At 51.1% G+C, this 17656-nt stretch overlaps 1 protein-coding gene across 1 annotated transcript in view; it reads left to right on the forward strand.

The window, feature by feature from the left end:
• Positions 1-17656, forward strand: part of ADAMTS2 (ADAM metallopeptidase with thrombospondin type 1 motif 2) — a 249940-nt gene that overhangs the window by 196808 nt on the left and 35476 nt on the right. Inside the window, exons 6-10 of the mRNA XM_043467036.1 lie at positions 3155-3311; positions 7447-7552; positions 8138-8281; positions 8657-8789; positions 9369-9482. Coding sequence (XP_043322971.1) covers positions 3155-3311; positions 7447-7552; positions 8138-8281; positions 8657-8789; positions 9369-9482 — 654 coding nt within the window. The remainder of the gene's footprint in view (positions 1-3154; positions 3312-7446; positions 7553-8137; positions 8282-8656; positions 8790-9368; positions 9483-17656) is intronic.

The following is a 17656-nucleotide window of genomic DNA, read 5'->3' on the forward strand; positions in this document are numbered from 1 at the left end:
AGTCGGTGATGCCATCCAACCATCTCATCCTCTGCAGCCCTTCTCCTCCTGCCCTCAGTCTTTCCCAGGATCAGGGTCTTTTCCAATGAGTCAGCTCTTCACATCAAGGGGCCAAAGTATTGGAGTTTCAGCTTCAACATCAGTCCTTCCAATGAATATTCAGGGTTGATTTCCTTTAGAATTCACTTTAGAATTCCTTTAGAATCTCCTTGTTGTCCAAGGAACTCAAGAGTCTTCTCCAGCACCACAATTTGAAAGCATCAGTTCTTCAGCTCTCAGCCTTCTTTATGGTCCAACTCTCACATCTGTACATGACTACTGAAAAAAAACCACAGCTTTGACTATATGGATCTTTGTTGGCAAAGTGATGTCTCTGCTTTTTAATAGGCTGTCTAGGTTTGTCATAGCTTTTCTCCTAAGGTGTAAGCGTCTTTTAATTTCATGATTGCAGTCACCATTATGTAGCAGTAGATAATAAACAGGCCTGTGGTCAGCTGGCTTCAGGCCTGGGTAAGCCATGTGGCTGTGTGAGGACACTGGGAATCACCCTCTCTGCACCCCAGGCCACACTGTCTGTTCTGCTTTCTTCCTCCCCTGGAATTCTCTGCCCTGGGGGAAGCTCCAGGTTCATAGTCACACACCTTCCCAACCCCTTGGCCCCAACCATCATGGTGCTGGGAATGTGCTAGGTGGGGTTGTCTGGGCTTGACCTCTCCCACCACTGAGCCTGAGGTTGGATCCAGATTAACAGAGGAGATCTTTTATCAGAGGGAGATTGGGCTGTTGTCAGAAGAACGCAGGCAAAAGTAACTGTAACCAACCAGGGGTCCGGTCCCCTGATGTTTGGGCTGAGAGACATGGCTCTTGAGGAAACAAGGCCCTTTTGCTGGAGGTGGCTTAGCAAGGCTCAGGGCTTTCCTGGTGGCTAAGATGGTAAAGAATCTGCCTGCAATGCAGGAAACCCTGGTTTCATCCCTGGAGGAGGGAATGGCTACCCACTCCAGTATTCTTGCCTGGAGAACTCCATGTACAAGGAGCCTGGCAGGCTACAGTCCATGGGGCTTGCCAAGGGTTGGACACGACTGAGTGATGTGCACGTGTCTTGGGCTTTGTGGAGCTGGGGGTCCCCCTCCCGTGGGGGCTCTGCAGCCATCCTTGATCGAGTGGTGATCAGTGGCCCTTGTGGTCAGGACTGGAGTGGCAATCTTAAGCCCAATGGGGTCCAAACTCAGGCACCAAATCAGATCCATCCCTGAAGGTCCCTTCCTTCTCATTCCACCCAAAGTTCCTTCCCTAGAAAGGAGAGTCTTTAACTTGCTTCCTCCTCCAGAGCTGTGGCTTCTCACGGTTTTCTGGAGGCAGTGATCACCTGGTGGGGTTTTGGGCTGCCCTGCCTGGATGAGGTATAGATGCCATGTCCCTGTCCTTTGCCCCTCTTGTGTCATTTGGGGTGGGCAAGACTGTGCTGCAGAAGCAGACCAGATCCATGTCCCTGCGGCTCACAGCAACAGAGCTTGATTTCTCGCTCACACTTGTGTCTTCAGTGTGAATTGGCATCGGACTCTGGTCTCATTTTCACTCAGGACCTGGGTGACAGGTGGCTGGTTCCCATGCCAGCCAGGAGAGATCTCTGAAGGCTCTCATGTGGGCAATAAAGTGCTCAGACCAGGAAGAGACACACATCACTGTTGATCGCAACTATTTGGCCGGAGATAGTCACATGCTTTCCCAGTCACAGGGAGGGCAGTAATGTACCTCTCTTCCCCTTTCCCAGCATCCTCTGGGCTGTCCATCTCTGGGGAATGTCCAGTAGGTCTCAGTCACCAGATCTCTCCCTCCTATCTGTGACTGACTGAATGCTGTTAAAACAAGTCTTTTCATCTCTCAGGAGCAATTGGCTCTGTGCTTAGGACGTGGGAACTGGTCCACCGTCTTGTAAACCATTGACTCGGGTAACTCACGGCATGCCTGGCAATGATGGGTCTTCCCTGGCCTTGACTCATTCTTCCTTCTTCTGCAACATGCTGGCTTACTGACAGTACCCTATAAATACACCCCAAGCCCATTCTACTTATACACACAAAGAGAAATATGTGACTATGCTTGTTGGATTTGTTTATGCAAGAGAAGAGGCAAAAATGCATGCTTTCATGTCTACCAAGGAATGCATAGCTCTACTTTTTGGACAGATTTGCCTAGAGGGAACCACTTGGATGGTAAGAGTATGTGGTGAGAGCAGAAACCAGAATGCCTGCTGTGAGGATTGTGGAGAGAAAAGGGGTGAGTGCAGTGTGTGAGACCTGATTCTGAGATGATATGGTGTGTGTTTTGTTTGGAGACGGAGTTTAGGGAAGTGGATTGAATACAGACTTTCGGTTTTAGGCTTCCTAGCCGTGTGACCTGGGGCAAGTGACTTGACCCCTCTGAGCCTCAGTTTCTTGCCTTTCCGGGTAACTGTGAAAACTTAGTAACAGAGTGAATGCCAATGCCATGAGGCAGCCTGGCCTGCGATCCTGCCAGCCTGATGGCCAGCCTTGGCTAGCAGGCGTGCGTCATGCTACAAAGTAGAATGTGGTTGCTCCCAGTGGCTTCCTGTCCATGGGTCCTGCGGGAATTATCCCAGTGGTCCTGTTCCTCATGTGGCTCCTTCGCTGTAGGTGCGGCAGAGTTTTCTCTCCCTTGTGTTGTTTTCTGCAAATAGCTTCTATCAAGGGGGAAACACAGGGCTCCTTTCCCCTTCTCTGGGCCTGTAGCCTTGTTGGGACTTCTGTCTCCCCTGTCCTGGATCCTGCCAGAGTGTGAACTCTTTTGGGTAACCGAGGTCTGTTGCATTGGCCTCCTGGCCAGAATTTGTGCAGAGCAGGTGCCAAGTAGGATGCAGGGACGTTGGAGGTGGGGTGAGCTGAATGGACCCTTTGAGGCCTCAGAGCTTTGTTCCCGTGTCTCACCTGAAATCATGCAGGGATTTTGTGTGGAAACTCAGGCAGGTCTGTGTGGCTAGGGAGCTTTTCCACCCACTCTGGAGAACGGAGCCACATGGGAGGGAGTTCTTGAGAGACCACCTGGGCCAGGTCACCAGTCTACGGGGTCTGCTCAGCTCCCGTCTGGACCACCAGATACCAATTCCTCTCTGTTGCCTCTCCTGCCCCTGCAGTCCATGAGCCTCATTGAGATTGGGAACCCCTCTCAGAGCCTGGAGAATGTCTGCCGCTGGGCCTACCTCCAGCAGAAGCCAGACACTGATCACGACGAGTACCATGATCACGCCATATTCCTCACACGGCAGGACTTCGGGCCTTCGGGCATGCAAGGTGAGTCTCGGGACTGCGAGGGCACAGAAAGCAGGGAGGCTGCACATGAGTGCCTGACCCTGCCACGGCCCCCCAGCAGCCTTGGCCTGGGATGAGAGGGGTGTCTGGGTGAAGGGGTAAGTGCTGAGAACGGTGTCCGGGTTGAGGGTAAGTGTGAGTCTCCTCCTGGCTCTTTAAAACTACCAGGAACTCTGACATGTGCCCCAGGAAACTGCGTCTCTCTGGGGACAGGGAAGATGAAAAGGAGTGAAATGGGCAGAGTCTGGGGCTGGGTTTCAGTTGTTTGCTTCCTCTGTGCATGCTTGCTCAGTCACTTCAATTATGCCCCACTCTTTTGCGACCCCATGGACTGTAGCCCACCCAGCTCCTCTGTCTATGGGATTCTCCAGGCAAGAATACTGGAGGAGTTACCGTACCCTCCTCCTACCGTACCTTCCCTTTTCAGGGATTGAACCCGCATCTCTTATGTCTCCTTCACTGGCAAGTGGGTTCTTTACCGCTAGCGCCACCTGGGAAGCCCTGGCTTCCTCCAACTTTTGTAAAACAAATTTGAGTAAATTTTCAATCTTTAAAAGATAAGGGACTTTACTTAAAAATTCAAACTATATAAGACTGACAGATCTAAAAGAAAAAATTGACAAGTCTACAATCATAGTTGAAGATCTCACACAGTGAATGGTAAATAAATAAGTGAATTAAGGCCATCAGAGAAGAATATATACTCATGACTCCACTTATTTCAGGTTTGTAAGTGGGCAAAACTGATTCGTGGTGTTAACAGTCAGGAGAGTGGGCAGGAGGGAGGGAGCTGCTGTTGGAACCGAGAAGAGGCTTCTGCAGTGTGGGGACCGTTGCATGTCTTGGTCAGGGGGTGGCTACACAGGTGTGATCATTTGTGCCTCCTGGCTGGCGTTGGTGCCTCCCCACTGTGAGGGGTTCACGCTCCCCTTCAAGCCCGTCTGTGTGGCCGGCTGACCCAGCACTCTGTCGCCTGTGTCTGGGTGAGAACTCTAATGGGGGCAGAACTGTTCCATGGGAGATAAATCAACACAACTCTTATATTAAAGTGACTTCATTCTTGGTTTAAAAATGTGAAAGGACAACCAAGAATTACCAGATATTAAAAAAGAGGAAAGGATGAAAAAGATGCACCGAGATGTAAAATAAAATTAAAAAGCTAACTCCAGAGGAAACAGATAATTTAGAGAAGGGAAAAGGACATTTTTATAAAGTCATATCTCCAGAATGTTTGAGGAAATATATCTGTAAACCCAGAATAGGCTACAAGGAAGAATCAGGGAAAAAAACGGTTTTCATTAAAGATTTGATGGTGTTGACTAAAAAATTAAATGTCCAACCTAAAAGTTATGTGTGTGTGTGTGTTTAATTCATCAGAAATGTTTAGCACTTCAATCCTGGGGGACAGCATCTCAAGTAACCCTGAGAGAACTGAGCTGCTCTGAGGAGGCGAGGAGGGTGCTAGGATATGTAGGAGCTTTGCAACCAAGGGCAGCTAGTAGGAACAAAGCTTACTGTTAATTAAAGAAAACTAAAATCTCAAGTTAAGGAATTTAGTGCTTTTCTATGTGTGGGAGGATGCAGGAGTCTGGACTCACTGAAATCATTCCTTTGATATGCATCTCAGCTATCTGGGGCCAGTATCCAGTGTTTTCACACCCTGAGTTTCCTCAGGGCTTGCCAGCTCACCATCCATGGTGGCTGCAACTGCTGAGGCTGTGGCATCCTTTCTTTACTGATATGGCAGCAATTTCCATTTCTCAGTGGGTGAAATAAAACATTCAAAAGCTGAAATTAAAAAATCAAGGGCACCCAAAAAGATCAAAATATGAGAGAAAAATTGATGTAGAGGCTCAATTCAGGAAGAACACTGCATCTACCTAAAAGGATTTCTGGCAAGAAAATAACAGCAAAATAAACTAAGAACGAAGGACATAAAGAAAAAATATACATAAAGAAAAAAGATACATTTTCAAATCTTCAGATCCTACATGTTCATGTAATGCTAGTGTGGGTGAACGAGAAATACACAGACTGCGGCACATATTCATATGCAGGCTTTGCATACAAAGGACAAAGAGAAGACCACAAAGGTTTGCCCTGGCGCTGATTCAAGAACAAGCATCTCAAAATCTGCAGAGCAAAAAAATACTTTAAGGCACATATTTCCCTGTTTATTAGAAGGGAAATAGACAATAGTTGGGTATACTGCTTTTGGACAATTCTAAAACCAGCACTCCCCGGTCACACTTCTTTCTTTCTGTGCTTTTCTCTTGGAACACATTGCCTAGGACCTCTCCATGGGGTCTCAGACGAGTGAGGCTGAGTGGGGCGACAGTCCAGGCTTCTCACTTTTTGGGTCTTGCTGACTTAAAAAAGTACATGACATGAGAGTTGCAAGTTAAGTTTTATTTGGGGTGAAACGAGGACTATAGCCTGGGAGACAGCATTTCTGATAGCTCTGAGAAACTGCTCCAAAGAGGTAGGGGGGAAGGTCAGTACACTTGTGATTTTAGTGAAGAGGGAATACATGCAATCAAGTACGTATTTTTTTGCAGAAGGTTTCTGCTGGTCTCTTGAGAATTCCTGTTAGTCATGAGGAGCAGACATCACCATGAAGGAATTTAGTGCTTTTCTAGTTACAGGGAGATTTAAGAATTGAGCTCATAAAATTGGCCCCTGAAAATAAGCATCTGAAGACCTGTCCTGCCAGTTTTTCCCAGAGCATAGAGTGCCTCATTCCTGATCTCCACCCTGAACTCCTTTCAGGGGGTGTTGAAATTCAGTAGCTACAGCAGCACCTGATTTAATCCTTGTAGAAGTAGATGGCAAGGGCCCATGGCAAGTGCTAGTTTGTACCTGACAGCCTCTGGGATGCCCAGGTCTCTATACAGAGGCCCTGTCTGGGACACACAGCTCTGCACACGCTTCTGTATCTCACCCAGGGGCAAGTGGCGAGGCCCCACTGTCTGGATTTCCTCCATCTCGGGCAGGATCATCGTGCCCTCCCGTCACTCTCCCTCTCCCCGTGGGCGGGAACGTGGTCCTTCCCCTGGGGGCATCTTAAGACTCCCTGTGATCAGGCTCAGCCCAGTCAGGGGGGATCGTCCTTCCACAGACCAGGCACATCACAGGGCGGCCTTCCCACCTTCCTGCTCAGGCGGTTTGGGCTCCTGCCTCAGCCCTCCCCTCACTCCCTGTCAGACTCCATTCCCTACTTCTTCCTTGGACCACACGCTGTAACTGGGAAGGCAAAACCCACCGTGTCACTCACTGTCAGCTGTTAATTCAGTGGCCCTCCGGAAGCCCTTGGTGGGTTGAGCGGTGGCTGGAGAGTCTGTGGCTTCTCATGACAGGGGTTAGCCTGCTGCAGCTGTCCTTCCCCCTCTGATCCCCATTCTCCACCTCTGGGGGTGCCTTGCCCAGGACAGACCCCCGGGCCCCTCAGCAGGACTGTGGTTCCGAATCTCCCCAGTCAGGGTGCAGGGCTCCCAGGCCAAGGGCTCCGAGAGCCTCATCGTCTGTGCCTGGTCTGCCTCCCAGGCTACGTGGTCAGTGTCCTCTGCACATCTCAGCACGGCAGCACTGCTGTTGGCGGTCCTTGCCTGACTGCCCCTGAACTGCTTGGGACCACCCTCCCTGCAGCCATCTCTGCGCTATGGAAAAGGGTCCAGCTGAGGCCTCAGAGGCCCCAGAGAGGACCCCGAGGGAGACGGGGAAGATCCCGAGGGAGTGGGCTCCGGGTGTGGTGCCAGGCACCAGGGCCAGAGTGCCTACAGCTCAGGAAGCAACCTGCAGCCTCGGGGACCAAAAGGCCACTCAGCCAAGTGGGGAAGGAAAGTGGGGGGTGGCCTGAAAGAGAACAGTGGGCAGGAGGCTACCAAGGTGGCAGAAAGTCTTGGCAGATAAGACCTGGACGTGGGGAACTGAGAAGGCCGCAGGGTGGCTGCTGATGGGCAAGGCTGAGGCCTGCTCCCCTGGGGCGGGGAGAGGTGGTCTTGGGCTGTGCCAGCCTCGAGAGCAGTCGGCTGTGCTCGTTTGCCTGGTGATGCCAGGGGAAGCTGGGGCCTGGGCCCCTGATGTGGGGAGGGCTCTGAGCCCCCTTTGTCTCTCCCAGGCTATGCTCCTGTCACTGGGATGTGCCACCCCGTCCGCAGCTGCACCCTGAACCACGAGGACGGCTTCTCCTCCGCGTTCGTGGTGGCCCACGAGACTGGCCATGTGTAAGTGGCCTCAGCAGGCCCTGCTGTCCGAGGCAGGTCCCGCTTCTCCTCTGTGCCCTGAGAGGGACACACCCTGGATGACAAGCCCCCAAGATGTGATGTCCTGACCCCGTGCTGCATTGGGCAGGCAGCAGGCCCACTTTCCACCGAGGGCCAGGCAGGAGCCGGGGGCTTCCCGCCCATTATGCCATCGAAGCACTTGGGCAGGAGGGTCTTCCCACCCAATTCTGTAGATGAGGATGCGAGGGAGCCTCCCCCAGGAACAGAGAGCTGGCGCTCAGGTATGCGTGCTGCTGGCGGGGGGCAGTGGGTGCCTCCACCTCCACGGCTATCTCATGCCACAGCGCTGGGGACCGGACCCCGCAGGGGCTGCCGCTGGATGCTGTCCCCTCAGGGCACCCGGCTCTAAAATCCAGCTGGGAGAAAACGGGTACCACCTGGCTCAGGGCCGACCAGGCCAGCTAAGGGCGAGGGGAGTCAGCTCAGGGAGGTTGGGGTCCGCTCCCGGTGTCTGGAGGGGGTGGGGCTGACAGGTGAGTGTGGCCAGGTGAGGGTCCAGTGAGGCTCTCTTGGCTCCGCTCACAGGCTAGGCATGGAGCACGACGGGCAGGGCAACCGCTGCGGTGACGAGGTGCGGCTGGGCAGCATCATGGCCCCCCTGGTGCAGGCAGCCTTCCATCGCTTCCACTGGTCCCGCTGCAGCCAGCAGGAGCTGAGCCGCTACCTGCAGTGAGTACCACCCTGTGCCCTGAGGAGGGACCTGGAGCGCTGGACTCAGCTCTAGGGGGGCGCCTGTAGCCCCAAGTGCAAAGGCGGGGACAGCAGTGCTGGTTGGGGGATCCCATTGCTGGGGGCCAAGTCTTGAATGGAAGTGGTTGCAACCACTGCACGTTTAATGGATGCCTAGGGCCCAGCCCAGCCAGATCCTGCCTGACCATGCCAAGGAAAAGAGGTGCAACGGGAAACTAAAGCAACACGGCCTTAGGGCTGGGGTGTGCAAGCAGGCCCACCCCCGAGGCTCCGTGAGGGGCCTCACGCGCCGCCTGGTCTGGACAGCCCGGTGCCGCTGAAGGCAGCTCGTGGTGCCCCCGTGTCCCCTCACAGCTCCTATGACTGCCTGCGGGATGACCCCTTCACCCACGACTGGCCGGCGCTGCCCCAGCTCCCGGGGCTGCACTACTCCATGAATGAGCAGTGCCGCTTCGACTTTGGCCTTGGTTACATGATGTGTACCGCGGTGAGTGTCGGAGCCCGGGACGCCTGCAAGGGCTGAGCGGGAGCTCAGCCCAGGCCTGCCTGGTCTCCTGGGAGGTGGCTGGTGTCGGGGTGGCTCCCCGGGACAGGGTGGAGCAGCCCTCCAAACATCAGGTTCTCCCCACACCTACTGCTGTATATCCAGTGGGTGCCCTGCGCTCTCCTGGCTGGTCCAGACTTGGCCTTGGGAGGGATTCAGGCAGTGAAGTGTCCAGCCGGGGAACAGCAGGTGCTCATGGGATGCCTGCTTGGGCCAGAGGAATGCCAACCAGCCTTCATGCCAAGCACACTGGTGCCCGGCCGGCTCCATGGGGTGTAGCCACCAAGGTCTGCAGGCTCGGGAGGCCCAGCAGCCCCCGGGGACATGAGGCGCTGTCCCCGAGTCATGTCCAGTCATGAAGCATGAGGTACGCCTGAAGTCCTCGCAGCGCCGGAGCCGCACAGAGCTCAGGGCAGCACTCAGGCCTGTCCTGGCGGCCGTGCGAGAGGACCCTGGTGCCAGGGCAACGCTGGGGGCCCTGCGGTGGGGGGCGGCCTGCCAGCTGTCGCTGATCTTTTCCAGTTTCGGACCTTCGACCCGTGCAAACAGCTGTGGTGCAGCCACCCTGACAACCCCTACTTCTGCAAGACGAAGAAGGGGCCACCTCTGGATGGGACCATGTGTGCGCCTGGCAAGGTGAGTCAGGGCAGAAGGCAGACACGGATGTGCACCCCTCTCCAGAGCAGATCCTGCAGGGCCCCTGGGGTGGGGTCGGGGTCATCTCAGGGGACCCCTGCCTCCTTCCTAGTAACCCCACTCTCCACTCTCCAGAGCTCCTGCCCTCTGAGCCTCTCATACACACATTAGGGAACCTAATGTCTCAGAGCTCCTCAAGGTACCTCAAGCCCCATTGTGGGAATCCTCTCCTCTGAGGACCAGTTTTGGGGTTCTGGAAGCCTTCCATATCCCCCTGCACACTGTGGGTGCCCATCACCTCACCTCAACACCAACATTGGCCAACATTCTGGTGGCCCTGGAATCCTCAGGCCCACCCCTAGAGGAAGCTGGACAGCCACCTACCAGTGCCTGCCTGCTACCCCAGGCCCACTTCCAACTTTCCGTGGAAGCAGCAAGACAAAGGGCTTCTCCTTCCAGCCCAAATTCTGGGTCTGATTCTCATTCTTGTTCAGTCATCTACTCTTTGTGACCCCATGGACTGCAACACACCAGGCTTCCCTGTCCTTCGCCATCTCCCTGAGTTTGCTCATGTCCATTGAGTCAGTAATGTCATCCAACCATCTCATCCTCTGTCATCCCCTTTTCCTCCTGCCTTCAATCTTTCCTAGCATCAGAGTTCTTTCCACTGAGTTGGCTCTTTGCATCAGGTGGTCAAAGTATTGGAGCTTCAGTTTCAACATCAGTCCTTCCAGTGAATATTTAGGGTTGATTTCCTTTAGGATTGAGTGGTTTCATCTCCTTGCTGTCCAAGGGACTCTCAAGGATCTTCTCCAGTGCCACAATTTAAAAGCATCCGTTCTTTGGTGCTCGGCTTTCTTTATAGTCCAGCTCTCAACGTCCATGCCTATCTACTGGAAAAGCCATAGCTTTGATTAGACGGACCTTTGCCAGCAAAGTGATGTCTCTGCTTTGTCTCTTTTGATGTCTCAAATGTCTCTGATAAACTGTCTAGATTGGTCATAGCTTTTCTTCCAAGGAGCAAGCGTCTTTTAATTTTATGACTGCACTTACCATCTACAGTGGTTTTGGAGCCCAAGAAAATAAAATTGTCACTGTTTCCACTTTTTCCCCTTCTGTTTGACACGAAGTGATGGGACCAGATGCTATGATCTTGGTTTTTCACACTCCCACTCCTTATGCAGATGAGCCCATGAGAGTTCAACCCAGGGAAGACAGCAGACACAGCAGGATCCTGTGAGGTCCAGGAGAGGATGCCAATGTCCCCCAGTGTCAGGCCTAGAAAGACACGCAAACCGCCTGGGCCTGAGGTTTCTGCACTGCAGGTTCTAAATGCTGCCTTATTTTAGTCCCTGGCAGAGCTTGTTAGAGATATGGATTTCCAGGTCCATCCTGAAGATTTTGATTTGGGATAAGGTTTGAGAATTATTTTGTTTGGTTCTTTATTTGTAAAATTCTGTTAAAATTCACATAATATAAAATTCATCACTTAAATCACTCTCAGTGGCTTTTAGGACATTGACAGTGTTGTGCAACCGTTACCACTCTAGTTTCCAGAACTTCTCATCACCCCAGAAAGAGACCTCATGAACCAGTGACTCCCCGTTATTGTCCTCTCTCCAGCTCCTGGAAACCACTAACCTGCTTTCTCTGTCTATGGAGTTGCCTGTTTTGGAGTTTCCTATAAGTGGAATGACATAATATGTGTCTTTGGTGTCTGGCTTTTTTCACTTAGCATAATAACTTCAAGGATCGCTGTCACAGATATCAGGGCTTCATTTCATTATTATGGCCAAATAGCATTCCACTATATGGATAGACCACACTTGTTTACCACTTGGTGGACATGTGGGCCTTTTCTACCTTTTGGTATCTGTGAATAGTCCTGCTAATGAACATTCATGCGTATGTTTTTGTTAGAACACTTGGGAATTGGTGCTTTTAAGAGGAATCCAGGTGATTTAGCTGTGCCCGTAGACTAGATGTTGCCAATGGGATGTTGTTAGTAATACTCCAGGGACCTAATAATGCCAGAGCTGACCTCATAGCCTTCTTCTCCACAGGACCTCAATGGAGGCTCCAAAACTTTCGCCATAACCCTGATGGGGAGCTCAGTAAATGCTGAACTGGAGAGTGAGACTAGCTTGGCATGGATCCGTACCCCAGTCTGCCCCTCCAAGCCCAGCCCGGGACTGGAGAGAAGGAGTGGGAGCAGACACTGCGTGGTGTGCTGTCCAGGGTGGGGGGCGGTGGTGTGGTATGGTAGGCCTTCCCCACAGAAATACTGGCCACTGCAAAATGTGAGCCAGAGAGTGCTTGCTCACCAGCTTACTGGCCCGCTTCTCCTTGGCGGGGATGGTAAGGAAGGGAGCAGGTGTGGCCAAAGCACCCTTTCTCACAGAAAGTGCTGGCCCAGTGGTGACTCTTCACTGTTTTTGCTGGTAGGACCCTCAGTTTATTTAGCCCAGTGGCGCTGATTTAGGGGCGCTTGGGCGTGGCTCAGCCTGCCTTGGTTCACGAGGAGCACAGGGAGAGAGCTGACCTGGGTCAGGGATTCCTGGTGTGTGTGGAGTGCGGGTGGAGGGGCAAAGTGGAGGAGGGGGCCCCTCCCAGGGCTCTGTCAGAATCCTCTGCTGTTGTGAGTTTATATGTTTTAGTGTCTTACTTATGGCGGTGTAATCTTATACCTGGAAAGCAGTCATCCTTTATCTCTCCCTTTCCTCTAAGAATAGCCACCAGGCCCAGGAGAGAAGGTAGTGAGAAGGGAGCAGGGTAACGTCTAGGCAGGCTGGAGGAACAACAGGTCATCTGGGGAAGCAGGGTTGTGCCAGGCTCAGCTGTCCCTTTCTGCCCCTTGCTGCCCGCCCAAGACGCCAGGCAGGGTGCCACACAGCCTTCAGGCTCTCCCCGGTCTCCTCACTGTCCACAGTGGGTCATCGCAAGCACACCTTCCTCTCCTGCACCTGCCACTTCCCAGAGACAGAGCAGCGTATCTTTACTCCATCCACAGAGATGACCTGGAAAGAGGGATTAAACCTACAGCTGAGCCCCCTGCATCCTTTGCGTCCGGTTTCATGGCTTGTTCCTCTCTGCCTGGCTTGCACACTGTGGAGTGGGGTGGGAAGGTTGCAGAACCCATGCATTGATGAGGTCCCGTGGAGAGGATGGGCAGTGAGCAATGAGGGCCTGTGGGCACATAGCTCTCTTACAGAATCAGGAGTTCTGAGCAGGCACATTTGGCTGAGAGGGGAGAGGTGAGCTTGTTGTTCTTGGAAGAGATGCATGCAGTGGACCTGAGGATTAGGCTGGTTAGTCACCTCAGCTTCACATCCATCCATCCATCCATCCATCCATCCATCCATACGTCAGGCTTGCTCTGCTTCCATCAGGTGTCACTGTCTCTGACGGTTGGCCACGAATGGACAAGGCAGCAATGACGTGATGGTGAGCAAGGGGATGGGGAGGGGCCTGGAGGGAGCAGAGAGAGGCTTTCTGGTCAGTGGAGTTCAGCCAAAGCCCAAAGAGTGGAGAGGAGTGGGACCAGTGCTCCAAGTGGGGGGATCTCCTTGGGTGGGAGCATGTGGAAGATGGCTGGGGAGGGTGGTTGAGAGGAGCATGGTATTTTAAAATGTGATGTACTAAGAGAAAAGTTGAAGTGTGGTAAGGCTGAGAAATCAAGAGAGTTGTCACTGAAAAGATAGTTCCTCAAAAATCCCAGGGAAGTTTGGGGGCAGGAGTGGTCAGTCTCACAGGGAAGCTCCAGGATCAGTTGGAGAGCAGGGCAGGGGGCGAGGGGTGGGGGCAGGAGCTGCCGTTTCTACAGAAAGAAATGCCACAGCAAGGATAGCAGGATTAGGATGGGCTGGTGGGAATCATTTCAGTGGGCTTTGGGGCATGGGGGCTGCCCCTGTGGTACCTGACTGGGCTTGGAGTGATTAGGATGGGGGATGGTGGCCTGGAATTTAGGAGCTCTGATGAAGGAGGGGGCTGTGGGGGGTATGCGTGCTCTGGATTGATTAGTTTGCACTTGAAAATTACCCTTGTGGATGAGTTGTTTACTATCTCTAGGAGCTGGTTAACCCTAGGAGGGGGGAGTCCCTCCAGAGTCAGTAAGACCCAGAGGTCACAGCATCGGAATCCAGAAAACAAAAGACACAGTTGACACCATGGCTCCCCAGGAGACTGGAGTGATGGCGGGAGAGAGGCAGGGACTGTTTGAACTGATGATGACTCTTCCTGAGCCCGGGTCATGTCCTGCCCTGTCCAGGGTGCTGGAGTCTTGGCTCAGATCTGCTCTCAGACAGGAGCTCCCTGTGGCCACCCAGGGATGCCCTGCATCCCCTGGAGGCAAGGTCAGTCCAGGCACAAAGGGTCCCCCAGGTGCCTCTACTCCGCAGGCTGGGTTAGTGGGCTCGCTCTCCTTGCCCAAGCCAGGGTACAGACCCAGCTGGGTCAGGATGGCTCCTGCATCCAAGTGTCCTGGCAGAAAAGAGTCCTTCATGTCTCACATTCACCTGCAATGTCTTCTGGACAACACTCACCCTAAGTTTTCATGAATTCAGAAGGCCGGTTTCAGAAGCATGTGCCACGGTGCTTATCCAAGTGCAGAGGCCCTGTGATGCCCATGTTTTGCTGCACAGTGGAGGACTGGCAGCAGGCATAGCGATAGGGATCGCCCAGGGTCTGGGCGTGGGAGTTTAAGCCCTCCCTCCCTCCCCATTGTGTGACCTTGAGCCATCCTGTCCCCCCTCGGGCGAGTCACCTAAGTGTCCAACTCAATTATCTTCACATCCCAGGCTCCTGGCACATGGCACCAGCTCAGGACATGCTGGCGGGTGGAGAACGGAAACCCAGGACCACAGTGGTTCAGAAATGCTAAATGTGCACTTCCTGAAAAGAACAGTCTGCCTTTCAGGCTTTCAGACCAACCTGGCAGTGTTCCTGGCCCTGCTAAAGTGCACCAGTGCTCTCCATGGTCCTTATCCTGAGAGGCAGGTCAGGCCTGATCACTCATGACGTGTGACTTTGTGCTTTTAAAGGTGTAAGCCCCTCTACTGGATGAAATATTTATAAGCATTTAAACATATGTTTATAAAACATTTTAATAGTATTAAACATGCTTTCTTCACAATAACACTGAGACATCAGAGTTTAAAACTGTTCTTTTGGTTTGCTTGTACTCTCTTAAGTGCTCACAGTCATCCAGGAAGAAATAAACCAAAATAATATTAGAGGGACAGCTTCTAGGTTGTGGAATTCAGGATGCTTTTTCTGTCTTTCTGCCTTGTTTCTGTATTTCCTGTAATGCATATGTGTTGCCTCTCGGCATTTGGACCCAAGTCTGTGGAGGAGGTGGTCCACCACACCATGGGCCTGTGGCATGTCCTGACTTGTCCCATGCCCAGCTCCCCATTTACAAACTGAAGACCAGTTAGTCCAATGGGGACAGGGAGCCCACCGCGTGGCCCCCTCCGTTCCCCTGGTCCTTGGTCCCTGTGGCCACCAGTGATTCAGAGGCTGGGCCCCATCACAATTTCAGAGGTGCCAGGACCCTTCCCACCCTCGTTGTCTTAGTCAAGTGGGGCAGAAATACCTGAGACTAGGGTGATGTAAACCACAGGCATTTACTCCTTATAGGTCTGGAGGCTGGAAATCTGAGAGCAGGGTGTCAGCATGGTCTTATGTTTTCACTGACTATAATCAATTAGGACCGCTTCTGCTTTTACTCCTCCTTCCCCTTTGATACACCTCCCCTGCTGGCTGACATTAAAGCAGTCACAAGTGTTTTGTGGCTTTGGTTAAGGAGAAAGTGGATTTGGGGTATTATTTATTGGCTTATTTATATGGTTTGGGGATTTCCCAGGTGGCTCTAGGGGTAAAGAACATGCCTGCCAATGCAGGAGGAATAAAAGATGTGGGTTCAATCCCTGGGTTGGGAAGATCTACTGGAGGAGGGCATGGCAACCCATTCCAGTGTTCTTGCCTAGAGAATCCCATTGACAGAGGAGCCTGGGGGCTACAGTCCATGGGGTCACAAAGAGTCAGGAACGCCTGAAGCGACTGAGCATGCATGCTTGTGGCTTCTAGTGCCTTCTATGTACAGCTAGGTTGTTGATTCTGTCCAGGTATAGTTTTAGCTTCTAGAAATATTCTTACTGCCTCTATACCAACTCACCCAAGGTCATTGAAAAATATGTGCTGTGTTCAGCACAGCCTTCTCAAGTGATTGGAGACAAGGGTTCTCAATTGTACTAGAGGTTGTGATGACTTCTGTGTTTGCAATAGTCTGTTTCCTTTTGGGGTTTGTCTTGTAGTTGGGACTACTAACACCGATCCAACGTGGATAGTTCTTTGAAAATGCTAAGTTTAACAAGATGATTTGCTTCTTGAAAAACTGCCCAGACCTCCAAACATACCTATTACAAAGCATAATGGGCATTAAAAATAATTTTCAAACACCAGGAGAGAAACTTGAATGCAGACAGGATACGAAAAGTTTGCTCAAAATGTTGATAAAGCTGTTACCAGTTAAACTGCTATTTTGAAAATTTTGGCTTACAATAAAGTAAGGGAGAGATGAAGGACTTCTGATTTCAGTGAGTTCAGTCACTCAGTCATGTCTGACTCTTTGCAACCCCATGGACTGCAGCATGCCAGGCCTCCCTATCCATCACCAGCTCCTGGAGCTTGCTCAAACTCACGTCCATCAAGTCGGTGATGCCATCCAACCTCCTCATTCTCTGTCGTCTCCTTCTCCTCCCACCTTCTATCTTTCCCAGCATCAGGGTCTTTTCCATTGAGTCAGTTCTTCACATCAGGTGGACAAAGTATCGGAGCTTCAGCTTCAGCATCAGTTCTTCCAATGAATATATAGGACTGATTTTCTTTAGAATTGACTGGTTTGATCTCCTTGCAGTCCAAGGGACTCTCAAGAGTCTTCTCCAACACCACAGTTCAAAAGCATCATTTCTTCAGTGCTCAGCTTTCTTTATGGTCCAACTCTCACATCCATACATGACTACTGGAAAAACCGTAGCTCTGACTAGTCGGACCTTTGTGGGTAAAGTACTGTCTCTGCTTTTTAATATGCTAAGTTTGTCATAGCTTTTCTTCCAAGGAGCAAGCATCTTTTCATTTCATGGCTACAGTCACCACCTGCAGTGATTTTGGAGCCCAAGAAACTAAAGTCTCTCACTGTTTCCACTTTTTCTCCATCTATTTGCCATGAAGTGATGGGACCGGATGCCATGATCTTCGTTTTTTGAATGTTGAGTTTTGGGCCAGCTTTTTCACTCTCTTCTTTCACTTTCATCAAGAGGCTCTTTAGTTCTTCTTCGCTTTCTGCCAAAAGGGTAGTGTCATCTGCATATCTGAGGTTATTGATATTTCTCACAGCAATCTTGATTCCAGTTTGTGCTTCATCCAGCCCAGCATTTTGCAAGATGTACTCTGCATTTGAGTTAAATAAGCAGGGTGACAATATACAGCCTTGACATACTCTTTTCCCAATTTGGAACCAGTCTGTTGTTCCATGTCTGGTTCTAACTGTTGCTTCTTGACCTGCATACAGATTTCTCAGGAGGCAGGTAAGGTGAGAGATAGGTAAGATTCCTATCTCTTTAAGAATTTTCCACAGTTTGTTGTGATTACACAGTCAAAGACTTTAGCATAGTCAATGAAGAAGAAGTAGATGTTTTTCTGGAATTCTCTTGCTTTTTTTATGATCTAATGGATGTTGGCAATTTGACCTCTGGTTTTTCTGCCTTTTCTAAATCCAGCTTGAAAAATAGCTTGGAATAGCTAGCTTGAATCCTAGCTTGGAAAATTTTGAGATAAGTGCAATTGTACAGTAGTTCGATATGTATTAATATACCTTCTTTTACCATTTTAAATTTATTCATTAAATAAAACTCAGGGTAAAATCCATGGAAAATAAATAAAAGTTTAAAATGAGTGAAGAAATCAGTAGAAATAAGTCTGACTTCAAAAATTCAATTATAACAAAAAAGTTTCAGATCAGACTGAAGCAGTCATTCATTAGGAGGAAGAGATAAATATCCAAGAGAAGTAAGTAACAGACAGGCTCTTGAAGTGTTTGACAATGCAATTAATGAAGAGGAGTGAATCTGATGAACACACTGGAAAAGCATTTAAACTTCTTTCTGATTTTGACA

Source organism: Cervus canadensis, chromosome 4 (genome assembly GCF_019320065.1).
Source record: "Cervus canadensis isolate Bull #8, Minnesota chromosome 4, ASM1932006v1, whole genome shotgun sequence".
NCBI classification, from domain to species: Eukaryota; Metazoa; Chordata; class Mammalia; order Artiodactyla; family Cervidae; genus Cervus; species Cervus canadensis.